The sequence below is a fragment of the Motacilla alba genome, chromosome 2, assembly GCF_015832195.1.
Source record: "Motacilla alba alba isolate MOTALB_02 chromosome 2, Motacilla_alba_V1.0_pri, whole genome shotgun sequence".
Taxonomy (NCBI): Eukaryota; Metazoa; Chordata; class Aves; order Passeriformes; family Motacillidae; genus Motacilla; species Motacilla alba.
This window is the reverse complement of record NC_052017.1, coordinates 104,601,282-104,623,169: the sequence shown is the minus strand read 5'-3', so window position 1 is coordinate 104,623,169 and position 21,888 is coordinate 104,601,282. Positions and strand designations below refer to the sequence as shown.

Here is a 21,888-nt window from a genome sequence, read left to right as displayed (position 1 = left end):
ATAATTCTTGAGCAAATTCTTCCAAAAATACTGAGAGTATAAGATCTAGTGTTTTTAAAAAAGAAGAGAAAGAGGCAGAGGAGGAATGAAAAGACTCTTACGACAGATTCTACTTTCTGGATGCTGAAAAAAGTATTATTTGACTCTTTCAGTGATAACACCAATGAACCTGAAGTAGGAACACGCATGACTACAAGATCATCAGCACTCAACTCAAATAATAAAACAATACCTGGCAAAACAGTTCAACAGCAGCAGCCTAAATCTGCAAAAAATAAGGAGGTATGCCAGAAAAAATCTGTGCAAGAAATTCCTAAGTCAAAATGCTTAATTGCACCAAACGAGCCAGTAATGAGGAGATCACAGAGGCTGCAGCAGTTAACACATGTGCATGTTCCAGCAAGATCCCTGCGCAGCAGAGAAGTTAAAGAAGAAAAAGTTACAGAAGTTAAGCACAGTAGCCAGGCAAAAAAACACACTCACAGTGTTGCAGCAAAACCACTGAAATCTGCTGAAGGGAAAACGGAGCAGAAAAACACAAAGATAAAGCCAAACAATACAAATGAGGATAAAGAAATACGTGTAGGAGTGACCAGCTCTCTGAAAGAGAAAAAGTGTAAAGCAGACAATAAAAAGGCTAATTCCAGTAGCTTTCAACAAAATCTTCAAGGGTCCTCGTCATGTCCTGCTGAGAGTCTTGAGAAAGTCAAGAAAGACCAAACAGGGCCTATATCTCCTAACTCTAGTAATGCAAAGAAAGTGGAAGCTGATTCTCTTAAGCCAAATTCTGCAGCGTCTAAGGAAAAGCAACAAACACATCAGAACATAAAACCCAGTACAAAACCAAAAAATACTTCACAGCCTGTCTCTGTAAGTGAGACAAATGTGGCTGATCAACCAGAGAACGATGCAAAATCCAAAAGGGTGAGCATTCTTGAACTTTGTGAAGAAATTGCTGGTGAGATTGAGTCAGATACAGTAGAAGTGAGAAAAGATTCCCCTAATGCAGAGGACAGCAAAGCAGAAGAAAAGCACGGTGACACACAGTTACAGCAAAGTGAAATGCTTACTCAGAAAGAACCCAGTCAAAGTACTCAATGCAAACGGTTTTTCCCTAGTAAAAAAGCAATGCCTGTCAAATGCACTCTGAATGGTAGAAATAACTCCTCAAACAAAAACTCTAAATGGACCAAAATTAAATTGCTGAAAGCTAGTAATGTGAAGCAAAGTAACTCAAATTTTCCAAATGTCCCCAAGCTTCCTTTTTTAAAAGATTTCCCTGAAGTTTCAGAGGCAAGTCAAATGGCTGCAGAAGCAGAGCTTTCAAAGGCACAAGGCAAGCTGTCAACAAGACTCTTTGAGAATGAAAGTACAACTTGTGCACAGGAGAAATCACCTCCTTCATCTGAAAGAGCTGAAGCTAAAGAAGTGACATTAGAAACAAAACAGCCCCCAAGGAAAGGTGCAGAAAATGGTCTGTTGCCTAACTTGACAAAACATTTAAGTGAGCCAAGACCAGATGAGGTAAGTTATTTTAATTATGGTGTATAGTGGGAGGGTATTCTAAATCTATTCTGTTTTCTGAGAATCTCATGCTCAGAATTGTTTTAACAATGGCTTTCTTTCACAGTAACTTAAAATTTTCAAATGTATTAGAGATTTACTGCTGTATTGTTATAGATGGGTGATAGTGAGCTGAAAAATTAGTTGATTCCACCCTCCTGGATTCTGTTGTTAACTGAATGTTGATCAATAAAATTTTGTGCTGGAGCCAAAGGTTGTATGGATTGATATGGACACTTCAACTTCTCTAGATGTTTTGTTTTGTAAAGGTGTATTACACCTTTGGAGTAAATGAACTTGTTTTCCTCTCATTTCCTTATCTGAATGTGTTTCTACTAAAATTTCGGATTTTAAGGCTGTGTTCTATAGAAAATATTTTACAAGCTTATATGTAAAATTCATAAAATGAAAAAGATTATTTTGAAATTAGTATCACAAACTTCAATATAGACTAGCTAATAAGTTGCATTTGGTCTGCTTAAATTAACATTAAACTGATGCTGTATTCAAAATGTTAATACTTAGTTCACTTAGTGATTTTATTAATAGGTTAAAGGCACTGAGTAATTTGGACATTTTTAATTGAATGTTTTCTCTTTTGCTTAGAACTTTCGATTACATTTGGAATCAAGTCCAGAAAGTTCTCCAGTAAAGTGTGTTACAGCTCCTAGACCACCAAAACAACTAAAAAAAGAACCCAGAGAAAGTGAACTTCAAGGTAACTGTGTACTACAGATTTCTTCACTTGGTTTGATCAGTTCTGTGGGAAGGATAAGTCTCCTTTTAAGAGGAATGGTTCACAGAGTAAGGCGTAGCTGGTGCAGAACTAAACTTCAGGAGTTGGAACTTTTGATCAGGGTGTTTTGTATTGCTTTGTGTCACACCCAGGGCCACTTGAGTAGCACTGAAATGTGCTTTCTTCTCTGGGCTGTGGAGTAGGAAAGAGGAGAAACCCAACCAAATTCTTTCCTTTTCCATGTAATAAAGCAGTAAAACTTGCATATTTCCGTTGGCTTCTTCTCTTGGCTTGGTTTGTGTTAATTCTCTGCTCTGTTTCCTTTGAATAAGTATCTGCATTTGTTTCTTCTAAATTTTTCTACTTGATCTTAACCAAATTATTGATTGAGTAATCACTCTCCTGTTTTTATTATGTAGTCTTCATTTATCAGCATGTGAATGCAGTTTGTCAAAGCTTATGATGAGTGTGATGTGAATATTTTGATTGTAGTACATTTGACTAAGAAATACTGTCAATAAATCACTAAGTTGTCTCTTCGTTTTCGTTTTTTTTTACTGTTCTCAGTGGTGAGGGGTTTGTTCTGGGATTATCATGTATTTTTTAAACCTGAACCTTAGTTTGAGTGTACTGTTTTATTATTTAGCTGTACTAAATAGTTGGAGTTTTTTTCCCTGTCATTGTAGGATACTTTTGAAGGGTAAATATTCTTAATTTCTGTTACAGAATTAAAAAAAAAATATTTCTTTTGCTGTTTTTGATTGTTTCTTTTCCTTAAGTGTTGTAGAACATGCCTCTGATGGGAGCATACTGTACATTTATGATTCTAATAAAATACAGACAGCATTTTATATGTGTGTCAGTATAAACGTATTTAAACTCCTGTGTAGTTAACTGCTGGCCTTGTTTAGCTTCTGGCAAACTGTCCTGCAGAACTGCTGTCAAAATGTTGGAGAAAAATGCCCTTTTTTTTGAGTATACTTGGAGAAACATGCGAATACTGCCTCAAATTTGAATAATTTTTTATTGGCCATGAACAGATTGCAAAATTGTTTTGAATATGTTTTTTGAAGATCTCTGTTTGTGTAACTCAAGTTTCCTTTGCAACTAAAAACTTTATAATGAAGTTATAATCTTTGATTGATTGTAGATTTGGCTCCCACGCAGTTGATGCAAACTTCAGTTACGAGTCAAACTTCTGAATCTGAGAACAGGTATGGTATTTCATACATTATGAAATTACAGTAACCTTGCATGGATAGAGTTATGAGAGAATTTATTATAAAACAGTTTTTTCCCAGCCTCAGTTTTCAGTTTCAAATAAGTGACTCGTCCTTTGTAGAAAGAGACTTTCACTTTATCCCATTGTTTAGGGATGTTTTGCTTTGCTAAGAAAATAATTCAGATACTTGTTGCTGCATATTTATTTCAAAAAGTATTGTTTAACAGAGTTGGGAAAACATTTATACTGGTCTCTTTCTCAAATCAGATGAGAACCAGGGAGTAGGGGAAGGATTTCCCACGTGATTTTAATGTACTGAATTATTTCACTTACATCTGGAGGAGTTTTTCTACTCCTTGTACTATGGGAGTGTTGTACATGTGAATTTTTTATTAGGTGAGGAGGAGGGGATTTAATTCAGAATTTTGTGATTGCTTTGAAATTGAGGTATCAGCAGCCATTTTAAAAGGAATAAGTTCTTAGTATTAAATTTGTCTTACAGTTCAAGTTTGTATGTTAGCCATAATCACATTGACTGTTACTGTTTTTGAGCAGTTCTGACATAGGCTCTGGTTTTAGCCAATTACAAGCTTCAGACACAAATTTCTTTGTACCTGTTACTTTGAGCAGCAGCAGTGGTCAGTGAGTTGTTACTGTTTTCTATACTCATAATGGGGACAAGAAGAAATGTTTCAGGCCATTTTCAGTACATCTCTCTGAGGCCAGATTAACAATTCTGACTAACCAGCCCTTTTGTACATGTTGAAAAACTGTACTACTATGGAACTTCACAGAAGATGGTTGGTAAGGTAGATGCAAACTAGTTGCATGAGTGATTTAAAATGCATTGATAAGCACTGCAATAACTTTGATTTTTTATATTTTTATTCTCAACTGCCAAGCAGGTTTATGGTATATACTTAAATTTATTACCTTTATTACCTGAACAAGCTTGTATTGCTTTGCTATTATCTGGATATATATTTTAATTCTGAGACTTTTCTTACCCTGCTTTCCATACGGTATCCAAGATTTAAGCTATCATTCTTCCTGTGGTAATCCTGCCATAACAGAGTAATCTGTTACCTGTGTGCCTATCTACCGTGTAGCTCTCTCTAGGGCTTTGTAGGAAAAGGCAAACCTTGAGATAGCTACATGAGGCGAATTTCAGGGCACATGAAGGGAATAAAAAAATTAACCCTGATTTGGCACAAAATGCTGTTTTAAAAATGTCTGGCAAGAGTTAATTTTTTAAAAATCTCACTGGATTAACCTGCTGCCTGTGCTATAGGAGGCGCCACAATTAAGTTTGCTCAGAAACAGAAAAATATGTAAATACCTAGTTGAAATACGTGTATTTTTGAGTGTGTATTGCTTTGGCAATCTCTACGAGTTTTACCCAAACCTGGAACAAATGTCATTTGTTTTCCCCTGAATATAGAAGCAAATTCATAGAATGGTTTTGCTGATAGTTTATTGTATTTTCCAGCATTTCTTTCAGCTGTGACGAGGAGAAGTTTAAACTGAGTAAGATTGCAGTGATATCGATGCATTTATTCCTTGGGTCTTACTCCCTTCACTGCCACCTGTTAGAAGAGAACAAGTTTTATTTGTAGGGATTTAACATCTGACTTAGATTTGTGGGAATATATTTATATGGTCTGCTTTAGCAGCCTAATGTATGATACCTAAATCCTACTTTGGAAATACATAGCCTTAGGCACTATTGGTCATGCTCTGATTGTGCCTCTTTTAAATGCTGGTGTTAATGGTTGAGACCAGCCTACGCACTTGATTTTTTTTTTTTTTTTTCAGAAAGAAAAAAAACCCTTGTAATTAGGCTGGTTGCAAACTGTGTTTTTTGATTAATCCTTTTATTTCCTTATTTTTCCATTTGATTTGCATGTTAAAATATACTGGACTGTGTTTTATTTAATTAATTTGAATTTGCGTCTTGGTAAAGTTCGTACTAATCACAGCGTTTTGAGTATCTAGCATGACGTGTATAAGCAGTTCCATTTTTAACATGAAATATATTTGTATTTCAAGGGCTCCGTTGTCAAATCCTTCATTAGCATCAAAATGCAGTAACTTGCCATCATCTGAGGAATCTATTCAGAAGCTAAAAGAAGCAGGAAAAGATGGTGATAAGCAGCTGATCACAGTAAGTAATACCCTTTTAGTAAGGCTTAGAGCTTCTTTAAGAAATTACCTCTAAATTTGCAATGCTGTGGCTTAACGAACTTGTCTAAAAATCATTACTTATACATACTATTTATCACTGTTGTAAATGACTTGTGAAAGTAGAACCTGTACTAGATTGCCATTCAGTGTTGATGGGAAAATGGTGTCAGCAAGCCTTAATGTTTAACATTTCTTGTTAAAATAAATTTCTGCAGTTTTTAAATAGAATGGTTTTCATTGAAAATAGGGGAGGAGAGTGAATATGCCTTTACTTATGTGTAAATTCTCAGTTTCTGAAGATTTCAGAATTATAGGGGGGAGGTGCATCTGGTAGATCGTGTGCAGAATTAGTATCAATAGATTTGTTCCTGTGTCATTTAAGTGTCCATTCTTCTGAGATCAACCTGAAGATATCCCAGTGCATGCACTTACTTTTACCATAGTATTTAAGCAGTAGTACCAGTTGGGTTATTTATTCTTACCCTTTTGGCTATTAGCTACAGAATACAGGCAACAAGAAAATGTGAAGTGGGAAGGGAGTGAGACAGTTGTTTGTTGTTGTGTAGGATCACACAACGTGATTGTGAGACAGTTGGAGCTTTTGATTTTGTTTGGGGTTGCGTTTTCAATAACACACGTCAGATAGTCCTTGAGAAATGAAGAGCTAGAGAGGGAGAGGAATCCAGGCCATTAGGAAGGAAGGAGTTTTCTTATGAAATTATACCTCTAACATATATCATTGGAGGTGTTCCTAAATTGGTTTTTTTTCATGTAATACATGGATTATACACATGAAAGTATTAACTGAAATAGAACTAAATGAATTCTGAAAACTCTGTTGTATCCATACTGAAATATTTTAAAAGCGGAGCTTCTAAGATCTAAAGTGATAAATATATCCTCCAGTTGTCTGATGTTATACAAATCTTGGCATGTGAATGCCCAGCCACAGGATAACTGAACTGTATCTGACATTTAAGAAGTATTTCAATTACTGCCTCTTTGAAATCCATTTTACCAACAGAATTAAAATGCATTATTAAATATCTTAACTACAAAAGGGTTGTAAGAATATCCCTTTTCATTTCTGTAAAACTAACTTAATTTTTACTCATACAGTGATAGAACTTGGCTAAAAAGTTGCTAGGATCTTTGACATGAAGAAATACAGAACTTCCTGCTTGGTTGCTGAAGAGGGCTTGTGTAGCTCTTTGCAATGTTTATTATACAAAGAGATTTTTTTGCAATTTACTGATTATGCTGGTAGTATCCTTATATTCGGCTAGAATTAGGAGAGTAATTTTTTTTCTTCAGATATACAGCAATAAAAGCTATTTACCAAGCAAAATTTTAAAGAAAGATTCATTGATGAAAAGCAATGGAGAAAATGAGGAAGAATGGGAGAGACTTGGTTTGTGGTTTTCTATGGGTATTTCTGGAAAATGCAAGTGGATATTTAATTTCTAAATGTGTAAGTAACAGCTTCACAATATCTTACATATTTCAGCACTTCATACAAATCCAATTCACTTTGATTTCATTGGGTTCAGAGTAGGCTTTTTATTGTGTGGAAAGGTAATTTTAATAATGCCTGTATTTCAGTTTACCAAGACAACATTAGGTAGAGTATTGGTCTGTTATTCTTTTACCTTGGGGAAAACTGCTCTTTTGTCAAAACACGTAGAAGAACCCAAATATTAGTTAAGCCACTTTGTTAAATACTGTCCTTGACCTTGGTTACAGCAGGGATGAGACATAGTTATGTTTAGAATAGTTTGTGCCAGCTTCTAAATTAACTTCTAAATTACCAGGCTTTCTTCCTACAAATACTCAAAAGATCTGTGATTAAATGCATATAATAAAATAAGGTACTTTTTGTAATTAATAGTTTTGCTTGCAAAACTGTGGTTTTTAAAATGTGGATTCTGAATGGCTGGGCTTATTTTTCTATTATTAGTAGTAATTATTTTCAAAGGTGTTTATGTAGTTCTACAATGATCCTGTGAGAACAGAGAAATGAGTAATTTGGTTTAAAAACTGCTGAGGTTGAAATTTCTCCTGTGTGGAGAGCAGTCTCACTACGCAAGGTCAAATCACTTAAATTAGCATTTATAGTGTCTAAAAAATTATAGTTAATAGCTAGAAATCATTTTTATTTCAAGTTTCTGGCATGGTGTATTAAGAGAAGCAGTTTCATTGTTCTTTACCTTGAGCAAAGTTGGGAAGTCATGCTTTTATTCTTAGCAAGAGACATTTAATTAGCACTTTGTTACACTTTTTAAAAAAACCTGAAATGCCTGAAAGATGCAATTTAGTGCTCTCCGATGTGAGGTCTGATTCTTCTGGAGATGTGTCAAGCCAGTCCATCTTAATGTATGTACAGAATCCTTTTTTCATTTTGTAACCAAAGCTGAAAAACTAATTATTTATTTGACTAGTCACATAATGCAAAATTTTTGTTTTGCTGCTCGGTTGCTGCTGATATTTTTTTGTCTTTTTTATATAAGTTTGACACTTGTCCTTTTTAATTTTTTGTAGTATCTGAGGCTCAGAGTTTGGAATGTTACAGTATTGTCTGTGTGTTCTAATCTTTTTGGTCCCTGAGCTATATTTAGAGATGTGTTATGGTAAAACTGGGCTTTGTTTTTCACAATATGCTTTGGGCTTTTTGTATTTAATCCTTAAAGACGTATCTTAGCTTCCTTCTTCTCCCATATGGTTACTATAATGAACAGATTCATTTTCTTTTTTTCTTAAGTAACATAATCTTTCGCAATCTTTAAGGCTATTTGACTAACAGAAGTAAAATAACACAAATTCTGTTTGTAGAAGAAATACTTAGTAGCTGCATTTGCACCGTTCTCTTTCCTAGTACACATCACCCAGTTATCTGAACAGCTTTCAAACATAAAATTACCTCATTTTGTAGAAGTAAATCTAAGTCAAATGATGGGTTTTTTCTGTTCAGGTTTGCTTGCTGTCACACATCTTAAAAAGCAAGTCTCTTCAGAGCGTAGAACTTCGCTGAGAACAGAAAAGCATCTAATGCTCCAAGACACTTCATAAAGCAAACAGTGCCAGAAAACAGTGGTGTTTGAAGTGATATGCAAAGACTAAAGAGAGTATGATCTCTTTTAGGGGAAAGAAATCCCTCTCTTTCTTTCCCCTCTCTTAGGGGAAAGAAATTAAGATCAAGGCTAAAAATTCATTGTGTTCCATATCTGTGACTTGGTGCTTGGTGGAATAGTCTGTTCTGAATATTTGTGAACTGCACCCTCTTACACTTCATTTAAATGTTCAGCTGGTAGGTTGTCAGGTTGCATGAAGCACCGTAGGAAGCTTTGTAGGGTAATGCACTAAAATTATTCTTTACTTTGCAGTTACTTGAATGTGATTTGCAAATTTGAGAACTTGAATATGAAATCATCTGTTCCTTTAAATTCTGAAATGGAAAGAAAAAGCACGTGTTCTCAGTTTTCATCAAATGAGAGATGCTGTTCAAGCAAGACAAGGAAAGTCAGTTGTTTTTGTCTTGTAAAAATTGTGCTTGCCTGTCAGACCTGTTTGACCTTTATGGTTAAAACTTTGACCATAAAAATAAGAATCGATAAAAGCGTTAATGCTACAAAGAAATGTCCTAAATTATTACCTATGAATTATTACCTATGAAGCACAGGGATAGTTGTTCCATTTTGAGGTTTGTTCCTTTGAAGTTGACTTGTTTGAAAATAAGCTATCAGTTTTAGGAAAGAACATGTAAAATGAATGAACAGTGAAAACAAATCACTGAAGTGATAGGAGGGTAGTTTTGAGTTACAGAAACTTTTTTTGCCTTCTGAGTTAATGCCTGGATGCCAGCAAATGTGATTAAATGTAGTTGATCCTTATAAGTATCAGCAAGTGCATGGATCAGGATTGCTTGATGGAAGGTGTTTTTGATTCTGAGGTTTTGAGTTGGTGCTACATGTGGATGTGATATGCATGCTAATCCAGTTTACACATTTGGATATCATGCTTGAATTTTTCCTTACATATATTTTGATTGAAGTTGAGCATGGTTTCCTGCTTGACTGAAATAGGTTATATATGAAAAAAATATTTAAGGTGAAAACACAGTCCTTAGTGGAAATAATAAGTGTAAGAGTAATTTCTTATGAGAAGAATTTCTGAAGAAACTTGTGTAGCAATCATTTAAAGTTGCTATTTTCTTCCCTAAACTGGTATAGTCTGGTTAGGCAATTTCTCTGAAGATTTGGGGAATGGCTTTTAGGCAATCTTTAATTGTTCTCATTAGTTAAGTACTGCCTCTCTCCTGTCCTCTAAGCTCTGAGAAAATGAGACAGTGACTACTTGTAAGCAAAAGGGAGGGGTTTTGGTGGTTGAGAGCAGGTTTTTTTCCTTCCACACAAATGGTGCTCTCTTCTTACAGGGATGGTATGCTCTCTTATTATCACTTCTTCCCATTTCTTCTCCTCTGCAGCAACCCAGCTTTGTCTTGCAAATTCAGGTGGGTTGTACTTGGTGTCCTTTGTCCTGAAGGGAGATGAGAATGCTTTTTAACATTAGCTGGGAGCTGCTACAGGAATTCGGGCACCAAGGCTGCTCACACTGTGCTGTGGGTTAACCCTAGCAGGCAGCTAAGCATCATGCAGCTGTTCCCTCTTCAGCCCCAAGTAGGATGGGGGAGAACAGTTTCACAGGTAAAGCAAAAGCTGTGCGTGCAGGCAAAGCAAAATAAGGAATTTGTTCACTGCTGTTCATCAGCGTGCAGATGTTCAGCCTTCTCTTCATCATGTGTAACTATTGGGAAGACAAATGCCATTAATTCCAAACATCCTCCCCTTCCTCCCTCCTTCCCCAGCTCTTACTGCTCGGCAGGATGCCATGTGGCATGGGTCACCCCACTGGTCTGGTGGGATCAGCCAGTCCTGGCTCAGTCACCTCCCAACTTCTTGGCACCCCCATCCTCCTCACTGGCACAGCAGTGTGAGAAACAGAAAAGGCCTTGAATGCTATGTAAGCACTGTGCAGCAGTAGCTAAAACATCCCTGGGTTATCAGCCTTGTTTTGGTCACGGATCTAATACACAGCACCACAGCAGTTGCTGTGAAGGAAATTAACCTTATCCAAGCCAAAACCTGTGCTCAGCAGAACACTTTCTGTAATATTTCTGCTAAATACTTTTATATGAGTTCAGAATGGATTGCCTGTCCATCGTAAATATTGCAGATTTATTTTTTTACTTTGTATTGCTTTTCGTATTGCTTTAGCCAACAACCAATGAAGATATAATTTCATGATGGATAATGACCCTCCATTTTCATTTTTCAAATATGTTAAGGAAAATTAGATGTATCACGGCTTTGAAAGTTTCAATTGATTTATATCCTTTTGTTACAATAACTTTGTAAGGAAGATGGGCACTGGTGATGGGTTGGGATATTTTTTGTTTGTTTTCTTGGTTGGTTGGGTTTTTTTGTTCAAAATGGAGACTGGATTTTATTCTGAGTTGGGACATGTCTTCTGATCCTCCTGGTCAGCAAGGGGATCTATCCATCAGTTTCAGCCTTGAATGCATCTTTCACTGAAATAGCATTCTTTGACCTTTTAATTTTCTGCAGAGAGACCCAAAATCATTGTGTTGTTTCTTCCTGCATTTCTTGTGTTTCATTTCCAGCCTGCCTGTTTCTCTGGCTAGGCTTTATTCTTTGTTCTGTGGAAAGGCTAGAGGAAAAGAGGAAAAAACAGTTTTCCTCTAACTAATACTTGGTAATCAAGAAGGAGGTGACCCAGTCTGTGACTGAAGAGACAGAAAAGAAAGGAAGAAAAAAAAGGCCCCTTTTCATCTCCTACAGAGGCACCAAATGCCTTTTTTGCTTGCAGGCTTCCTTATTGCACATATGGAGGATCAGCAGACATGCATCTTCTCAAAGAAGATATTGGTAAGACTTTTCTTTCTGTCTAACACAGAATTAAGAAACCTTCTGAAGTTAAGGCAGTATTAATGTTCTATTACAGTTAGCCTTAAAACAGTGGATATCCTGTACTTGAGGATTACCTGAGATGCTGGAATTCTTAATTGCCATGTACATGTGCAGAATTTGCTTAGGAAGTAAAAGTACTTTTTTCTCTTCATTGTTGTTTAGAAAACTGAGTTGTAAATGGAATAACAACATTTTTTTTCTGCCTGAAAATCCACATTTTCCTGAATATTGTTGCTTTGAAAAACATTAAGTTCTGAGAGTCAAAACTCTTGAATATTTTTCTAGTTGTGACAAGTCAGCACTTTATTTTTCTGTATCTGATTCTTGCTGAGAAGATTTCCACCCCTCCACTTTCAAATCCCTGTTATATTTACTCTCATACATAGTACAGAAGGTGCTCCTAGGTTGTTGGGGTTCAGGTTTTTTGTTTTGTTTCTGGTTTTGTTTAGTTTGGGGTTTTTTGTTTGGTTTGGTTTTTTGGAGGTGTTTCATTTTGTTTTTTGGTTGGTTGTTGTTGTTGTTGATCTCTTCCCATTAGCAAGGTCTGACAAGCTTTAATGCAGTATTATGATTTGGGACCACTTTTTTCCTCTGGATGCATGCCCTTTCCACTTTTGCTTATGCAATGACATCATTTTAAAAAGCCATCCTGTAGATGTGAATGGTCATCCTGTAAATGTTTTGTTGAAGTACAGACATGCATTCGTCATAATTCCTGACTTTATTTTGCATGTCTTTTTTTGTTGTTGTTGCAGTCCCTGTTGGGTTTTAAACCTCCTGCATTTAATTTTTGCCCAAAGCATTATGTCCTGTGCTGTGGCTTTGAAATAGTACTTCAGTTATACAGAAATCATCTTCCTTGTTTTCAGGAGACTGTAAAATAGTTCCTAAAGGCTATAGTCCACATTTATTAGGGCTGCAGATTGCTTTAGAGACTACAATGGGTTTTTTCCGATAATTTATGAAACAGTGTTTTCATATTAACCTGTGTGAGTAGCCCATTGATACAACTGAATGTGTGTAGAATACTAGTATCAGTGACACTCAAAGCCACTGGTACCAGCAATATCTGAGAAAGTCAAGTCTGACTGTACAATACAATATGGCAGTACTATTCTAGGGCACTAATCTATTCCTGGAAACTGGCAGAACAGCATTTGTATTTACAAGGCAAGATGGGGTAAGCTAGGGAGCTGGACAGCTTTGAGGATGTCCTTGCCTTGAGTTTTCTGATTACTTCCTGCATAATTAGGGTTTCTTTGGCTTGAGATTTTTTTTGATAGTAAACTTACAGGTTAGTTTAATACATTTAGCTTCTTCATAATTTGAACAGAAATTGTGTCATGAGACTTAATGCAGTACCAATATTTAAGACTTGCTTTATGTAGCTGATTTTCTAATTTAAGTGGTGGGGATTTTTTTACCATACATCCTAAGCATCAAAATACACTTCCTTTTCACTTCTCCTACTCTAGGTGTAGGGCATATGTTCTCCATCTTCAAGATAGTATTATTAAATCTGGTTCAGTGAGTTCATCATCAGATAGTCAGCTGCACTGCCTTTATCTTTCTCATATTAACTGCATTGAAATGCAGTCTTTTGGTGGCTACTTTGTTTATGGTGGGTGCTTTGTTTTGCTGCTTTAAAGGAAATCTGCAAGTGAAATGAAATGTGTTTGGTTCAATTTTTGGACTTTTAGAAAGCTCATCTTATTCTGTCTTGACACATCTAACCTCTGGGTTCTTCTTTCCCTTTTCATTCAAAAGCATATAGTGTACTTCTGTTTCTCCTGTGTATGGTAGGGATCTGTACATTGATGTATGGTTAAAGCAATGACTTCCCAGATTCTTTCTTTTGGCTGAGTTCCATAGATATGCTCCTAAGGATATGTTCAATTCTGAGTTTGTCTGGCCTGTTGTGCCTTTAGTCTCTTCTTGGAAATAAACTGATACCTGCACTTTAGATGGCACCAATGTCTCTTGTGTGGAGAATTTAACTGTTGTTTAGCTCGTAGACATGTCTTTGAAGATGGAAGCAGTAAGAAATGTTTTGTAAACACTTCTGTGTTGCAAAATGCTTTCTTCTGTAAAATAGGTTTTTTTTTTTTACTATGAATATTTTCAGCTCTTAGGAAACAATATTAAGTTCATGAGATCTGTTTCCTTGCAAATTGTGCACACAGATCAATTTAATGTTAAAAAACACTCTCAAATATTTTTTTGCTTATGTAGAGTGTTTTTTTTTTTCTTTACTGGTTTAGAGTATACAGTAAGTTCCTGTTTCTCTATTGCTTGTGATGTATGTTAAAATAAATTAAAAGTGACATTTATTGCTGCTTACATAAGCTCAATTTCCAGATGTAGTTAAAGAGGAAAAAAAAGTAGTTGAGCATTAAGCTGTATGCCTTTTTTGGCTAGAGATTTTATTCTAACTGTTATTCTCTTACTCTTTGCAAAAGGCAGCCCCAGCACCTGATACTTCACCCTTCATTAGGCACTGACTCCAAAATCTGAGCGTGTTTCCAGATTAATAGCACTTTTAATGAATAAACATAAAGCAGTAGGTATTGAGTAGTGCCACGAGTTTGGTAATGGTTGCATGTAGAGTAGCAGGAGAACCTAGAAGGTCATGAGTCATATGATTTTTCATTTGCAATGTAGCTGCTATGCAGTGTCTCGAAAATTGCTTTGAAATACTTGATTTTTCCTTAAAAACCAAAGAAGGCAGTGATCAGCTGTTGCAGACATATTGCTGATCTTAATAATTATTTCCATAACTTCTGGTTTTTTATGAGACACTTCCAGACTTTCAGGAGAATGGCTCACCTGTGGCCTACCTCAAAGCAGCTCACAGCCAAAGACAGGCAGCAGCAGAAATGTAGGGAAAACCAAGTAGTGTGGGGCTGGATATAGGAATTTTCTTTGTGGAAAAAGTTTCTATTTCAGCAGATGGTGAAATGAAGGAAGAAATCTCTGTTGTTTGGATGTCACAGAATAAAAGCAATTTGTTCAAAAGTAATGGGGCTGGAGCTACTATTTTTAAGGTAGAGTTTGCCTTGTGATTGATGCCTGTGCCTTTTAAGGGTATATGGGTTGTTGAAGGATAAAATTCTAAATTCTGTGCTTGTTGTTTCTCCTGTTTCACCCCATTTTAGTCTTTGTGTTGAGTTTCCAGGAGATATGCTATTAGGAGGGATACCTGATTCAATCAAAGTTCTGTTTTTACTGTGTTTACTGTGCAAGGAATTGATAAGTTCCTGCTTTTTGGGTTATTGGTTGGTTTTGTCTTTTTTTTTTTTTTTTTTATAGGATGGAGGACAGAAGAGATTTGGTGCTATTTCCTGTAATATTTGTGGAATGCTTTACACTGTGTCAAATCCAGAGGATGAAACCCAACATCTTTTATTCCACAACCAGTTCATAAGTGCTGTGAAATATGTGGTAAGAAAACCTTCTCTTTTGAAAGACATAAACAATATCTTTTGTTTGCTCTGTACTAGTTACAATTCATGTTACATTAAGTTGTTTTAACAAATTATTATCACAGTAGGCCATAAATCATCCACTTTAGGAAATAAATGTTTTTAAGGGCCATGGTAGACAGGTTATATATTATGTATAAAAATAGTTAGTACAATAATGGTGTTTCATTGCCATATTATTACTTCTGCTACAATTACCTGATCTTGGGGAGGTGCGAGGGTAGTGATAGGAAAACAAAGGAATGTCACTTTTCTGAAAGTATTAAATACAGGTTTCTCTACAACTGGTGTTCATGGCAGCAGTTGACTTAATAGTCAGATGAAGGGCTGACTGTCCTGTTTTTTTTAAGTGTGTGATCTTAGAAGACTTAGAAATTACTTTTCCATTAATTATGTGTAGTTTGAGGAGACACTACCTAGGAATTCAACTGATACAGTTTCATAGCATATCGAAGCTGTAGTGAATTTATGAGAATGTGATCTTTAAAATATATATTTGAAAATTTCAGTATATATGCTGTCTCTGAGTATCTCTCATTAAATCTCAGATTTGAAAAATTCTGTATAATTTCAAGTATATTGTAAAATCAGCTACTTCACACTAGCTGATATTACAAGACATATGAAATGCCTGTTCACATGTCTGAAATCCAGAACAGAATCCACAAAGTCTATTTTCTTATCATACATGTTACCTTCAGTACTCTACACTCGAGTAGATAAGACCTCCAGGATAACTGAACTGAGGCCACCTATTTGTTTCATGAAGGCACCAAATGGCTTTGGGGCTACTCTTAAATCCCAAGCACACTTTTATCCCACTGTTTGCAAATATAAAGATATAACTTCGTCCCTAAAGTGTTTGAAAGTCTCTGATGAATAGTTCTGGTATTTATTCTGTCCTTGGTTAGTTTTTGCCAAATAATCTGGACATCTGGAAAGATCTTTTCTGATACACATTAGCTACATCGTTGGGTGGGACTGGGCAGAAATTGTGATGGGACCCACAACATTATAATGGCAGCATAAAACACGTTTCCCCATTTTATTCCTGTTTGTCCTCCCTCTCCCCACCCAAGTACTTTCAGATCTTGAATGTTACCAAAGATGTAAACATAATTCACAGAAGATGATGTTTAGTTCTTTTGGACAGAAGCTCTTTGGCACATGAGTTCAGTAGCTTCGTGTAGGTAAGAAGCTGTACTGGAGTTTTGGATGTTTTGGAAGTTGAAAGTGCTGAAATCTCACACTTGTGTGTATGTCTAGGGTAGCTACATAATTAACATGAAAGTTAATGCCTTAAACCAGTCATAAATAATTTCATACAGAGTTAGGTATGCTTTTAATTTGAAAACAGCTTTCCCTATTGTTTTCTCAGTTGCTAGCCATCTTCTTAAAACTTCCAACAATGTGTACTCAAGCAAATTATTTGTTTAGTCAGTTCAATGAGTAAAGAGTTGTCTCTGTAATCTTTTGAGACTTTTGTTGTATTTTTTGACATTGTAGAGGACTGTAGAGCCATGGAGCCATGATTTAGATGGTTATTCTGGAATGGAAACTGTAGAGTAAGAGGTGAAAGAAGAACTCTTAGGAGTCTTCAAATTCCCCCTGTTTTTTTTCCTTTTTAGCAATCTTAGCACTGTTTTCTGCATGGATGAGTAACTTTGGCCATTCTAAATAGATGAGTTTTTACCACTAGTCATTTGATCTGGAGTCACTGGTTCTTGGTTGATAGTATTGTGACAGAAACATTCTCGCCTCCTCTTAGAAAATAACTTCAATTTAAGATAAGCCTTTTTGGCAGTGAGTGAGCACACCAAGTGACTACTTGTTAATTTTTAGTCATCCAGAAATACTGGAATGTTTGCTAATTTTCCTGGTTTTGTTAGGAGGTTTTTAGTGGGGATTGTTGGGAGGATGGTTTCTGGATATTTGTATGTAGTTACTGCACTGAATTTTTAACTGTCTTCCTTGCTGTGACAATGTTAACTGGACAGTCACATCAGGGGATTTAAAAAATGTACTAGGTAAAGTCCTAGTAACTCCTTGGTTAGACTTCCTGGTCCAGGAACATGTGGTCTCAGTAACCTTGACATGTTACTTTTTAGCTCTCCAGACACTCTTTATAAGTAGTTAATATGTTTGGCATTACTTGTGATTCAGAGGCCATTCTAAGGGATTTTACAAGCATTTGTCATTCTCTTGTCATTTACATTCTCCATGCCATATGATGAGGTCCCAGCCTGACTGGAGAAAACTTTTCTCCGTTTTTTTCTCCCTTTTAAGAGTCTCTTGTTATGGGCTTAGTAGTTCTATGAATGATTCATTTCACAGACTCAAAAAAAGTAGGTCTATATACATTGTTATGCTAGAGCTCCTTGCTGTGAACTGTGAAAATGGACATGATTGTTAGTGTCTTTCTCACCTGCCTGGAGGTGCTCTGTAGTTTTGGTTTTTTTTAGGTTTTGAGTAACCAGAAGGTAGTTTGCATGTAAATAATAAATCACTTGTTATCTTCAGCAAAATACAGCTTTGTTCAGTGGGTTATTTTAAAGGCCTGTCTTACTCCTTGTGGTCAAAAATTCTGTTTAGATCTCTAGAAATACCATGATGACCCCAAAAGAAGGACAGGCTAACAAGGAATTAGTATTGGATACTTGCTTTGTCGTGGGTGTCTGATAGATTTGTTAAGGTAATTGTAGGCCTTGTGTGTAGAGAGGAAATTTGACAAGTGTAATGACAATTTCTAGATTTGAGTACAGAAGATTGGTAAGGATTGATACAGGTTTTCCTAAGAGTGACATTCTCTTTTAATAGAAGCATGCAGATTAAATTAGCAGGAAGGTAAGATGGCCAAGGATAGCACTGGAACAGGAATGAGAGATGTCCCCAGCTGCAGACAAATGGAGCAATCTGTCTCAATTTCCTCTGGTTTCAGACATCTGAAAGTCTCCAGATAAATGGTGCCATTCTAGAGAGAGTGTGTATGTGTGTGCATATGCACTGAGCTGTGATGTACACATCAGGTGTGAGCTCCAGCAGGATGAGCAGCTCTGTGGGATGGATAAATGATTCAGTTTTATAAAATCTTCTAGCTGTGATACCATACAGTATCAATTCTGCATCGTCTCTCTGATACCACATAGGATCAACTTAGTATTTCTGAAAAATATTATTGTAAGTGCAAGGCATTTTTAATGGTGTTCTGAAGTTGCAAAGCCAAAACCTTGTTAGTAAAAGCCTGTGGATTCATGTGTCATATGTGATTGCAGTTAATGTGTTTGTATTTCATGCTCATCTTCTTGGTTAAAAATATCTTGAGCTTAAGAAAATGGGGGGAAACTGTTATTTGGGCTGTGTAATTTTGATAAGTTTACAGCTATTCTGCTGTAACTGCGCCCAAGTTAGTCTCTGAGCTTCTAAGGATTCTCACATTTAAAGAAAAGCAATAATTTGACTTCTTGGCATCTAAAGTTAATAGGATATTGGGATTGAAGATGGTGCTGAACTTCATGTCATCTTAGAAGGATTTCAAAATTGTCTTGATTTGCATTAATTCCAAAAGTAATGCATCTGTATGACATAAAAATAATGTTACAAATTAAGTTCTTACCATTAGTATCTTCTGTGGGAAGTTTTAATAGGTTGGTTCTTATAGCCAAGGATCTTAACGTGTTCTGCAGTCAAAAACTCATTCTCTACATTCCATGCATAGGAAGGAGAGGCAGAATATCTGTACTTGTCAGGAAGAAGAATGCAGCAGACCCATTTTTCTGCTGCAAATTGTCAAGGACAATAGTTTAAAAAATTTCACACTAGACTTCATTACTAGGGAAAATTTCATAAATGCTTTTCGTAGTGAAGACCAAGAATTATACAGTATTAACCATGTTTTCCTTAGTACCTCAGTATTTTTGAGGAAAAAAGCTTTATAAGAAAAAAACACTGGGTTTTTTTTTTTTTCATGTTTTTGTATTCGGTTGAGAAATAGTGAGTACAGAAAAACCAGAACTGGCATAAACAGAAAGGCATCAGCATTGCTGTATCATTTCCTACTCATATGTAAGAATTTCTAAAAACTTAGCCTGCTTCCCATGAATTTCCTATCACAACTGCTAACTTACACTTTTAAAGACAAATCTATGTCAGAGATTATTTTAAACTATAAGCAGAACATAAGTCATGAAAAACAGCACTGAACATTTAGTTACTGGGCTTTTAATGTTGGAGCCATCTCTACACCTCTGTTCTACCTCATTTTTTATATACATACATCATATCCACTGAAAACAATAAACTGCACTCTGTAGTCGTAGCTACTGTCCAAACTATTTCATCATCTGGTAGCAGGTGCTTGTCTGTATTGCCCTTTTTGTAGGGCATGGCACAGTTGCCTTATTTTCTCAAGCAGTTACAAATACTTGTAGGATCAGTAGTCCCCACAAGGAGGGGAGGAAGGTGTTGCCACAGTGCTTACACACCCCCTTACAGCACCAGTCTGCCCGGCTGTGGTGAAGGGTCTCTGCCTGCCTTGCTGCTGTTGTTGGGCATAGACTTGCAGTGTCAGGGATGAGTGCTGTAATCATCTGCTTGTACTCCAGGCCTTGCAGAGCACATTTCCCTGTGGGAAGAGTAGCTTTCCTTTTGACTTAGGTCATCACAGGGGATGTGTGTCAATGCTTGGGCATCTGATTTAACAGTAAATAAGTTTTAATGTGCTAAAGTAATGTCAATTAAAAGAAAAGGGAAAGCAGTTTTTCTGACATTGTAGTAGAATACTATATATTGCAAACATATGACTTCTGTTTCTTAATCTACTGAGGTGTTCTTGTCATCTGCCTGCTGAAAGAGTCCCACTTTAGTTCTTACTGATTTAATTACCTTGTGGACTGTAGTATTTTAGTAGTGTTAAAATAGTGAGGGGTTAGTTAAAAACTATTAATAGGTGTGTTTAGGAAAATCATTTTCAGACCACATGAAAATGCTGACACTAAAACATATTTTGTGTATTGTAAATATCTAATAGGATTAGTCCCAGCTGCAGTTGTAGCACTTTCCCTTCAATGTTACAATATGACAGAGTTGTGACCAGTCTTGTGCATTGCTTCTATTTGTCTGGTTTAAAGGAAGCAAAACTCAGCAATAAGGTGCAGATAAATATATGAAATCATAGTTTTTCTTTATAACATTATTAGACCTGCATATGACTTTTGAAGGCTCAATATGGCTGTAAAATGGCTTCACTAAAAATCTGGATGAGCTTAGGCTTTGCAGAAACTTTTTGGAAAGCTGCATCTAAAAGATGCATTTCTGAATTCCCAAATACTTCAATTTAGAAACTACCTCTCCTGTGAATATCATCAGTCTCCATATTATACAGATCACTTAAGAAGATGAACAGGTGGACATTAATGAAAATAATTAGGCCTATACATTTGAGAGTCCATTTTTGCATTTTTACAGATTTTTAGACTTGTGCTAATATACTGTTTCTTAAAGGCATAAATACTGTGATGTTGAGAAGTGTTCTGTTATTTATTGGATTTCATTTTGTGGAAATACCTGGCTGTAGCATTAACAGGATATCTTAACCTAAAAATTAGTGTTGAATTTTCTGATTAGGCTTGTACCAGTCTGGATGCTGTAATGGCAGGATTATCAAACAGATTTATAACCAGAGTGATGATTTATAATAGGCTGGAAAAAGCTCTTACTGAGCAAACAGGTAGCCAAAAGGCAGAAAAAGGCAAAAAAAATTTGAGAGAGGTAAGGTTTGAGGTTGGAGAGTAGTAATCCTTGACTGATTTTTGATGCCTTTCCTGCTGACAGTCTCAAAAAGCATGTCACAATCCCACAAATTACACTTTTCCTGCTCCCCCAAGTATGACAACACTGCTGTTTACTGCCCTTTGTGTTCAGACCATAATATATATATAAATTCAAGCAGGACCTTCATTTGTTCAGTTACTACTGAGAAGAAAAGCAGACAGGATTAAAATGGTGTCTGTGTTGCAACAATTGCCATGCTGGGTGCTAAACTAATACTTAAATAGTTTCAGGGCTAGCAGCAAGTAGATGCATTTCTAAAATTTTTCTCTTCATGTGCTCCTTGGGGTAAGGGAGTAAAATCAGTATGAATGAAATGAGGTGCAGATCAAGTATTATAACACTGAAGTCTAACATTTTTTGTGGTAGTATATATGGCATTCATATAGTGCCAGATTCCATTGCTTGGTCTTCAGTCAAACGTTATTTTATGGGAAGGTACAGATTTCAATGAGAGTCACTCCATCAGTATTGTTTCTTCAAAGACTTTTTTATTTAAAGTTGCTTTGAAGTAAGACTTGTAGATCAGCCTTTTTAGTGGCTGAAGTTACTTCTGCATTCAATATTTTTAGGTCCCATCAAAGCAACTTGAGTTCTAATATCTACCAGTCCCATCTTGCTAGATTTAAGTGGCTTTTTTGTTTTGTTTTTTTCCATGCAGGTACTGCTCATTATTCACCACGAGTGTGGATCTGAAGAAGAGTTAATTACCTCTATTTTTTTGAGTATGTTTATACTTCAGATACACACAACGTAGTCTCCTTCCCTATTAGATTCTTAGAAGGTAGTTATAAATTTTTTTCTAGTATCCTTCTTGTGGCTTTAACAATTATGGTCAGTAACAAAATAAACTATTCCTTACATTTTGGGCAACTGCATGCCAATCAGTTC

General features: G+C 36.0%; 1 protein-coding gene across 2 annotated transcripts in view; it reads left to right on the top strand.

Moving 5' to 3' along the window:
- Positions 1-21,888, top strand: part of ESCO1 (establishment of sister chromatid cohesion N-acetyltransferase 1) — a 33,136-nt gene that overhangs the window by 3,618 nt on the left and 7,630 nt on the right. The window contains exons 4-9 of one of the 2 annotated variants that reach the window (XR_005255682.1): positions 153-1,524; positions 2,170-2,281; positions 3,450-3,513; positions 5,571-5,685; positions 14,999-15,130; positions 21,659-21,781. Coding sequence is in view for 1 of the 2 variants with exons in the window: in XM_038126726.1 (XP_037982654.1) it covers positions 153-1,524; positions 2,170-2,281; positions 3,450-3,513; positions 5,571-5,685; positions 14,999-15,130 (1,795 nt within the window). In the remaining variant the exon portion in view is untranslated. The remainder of the gene's footprint in view (positions 1-152; positions 1,525-2,169; positions 2,282-3,449; positions 3,514-5,570; positions 5,686-14,998; positions 15,131-21,658; positions 21,782-21,888) is intronic. The other variant, XM_038126726.1, reaches the window with a different exon arrangement.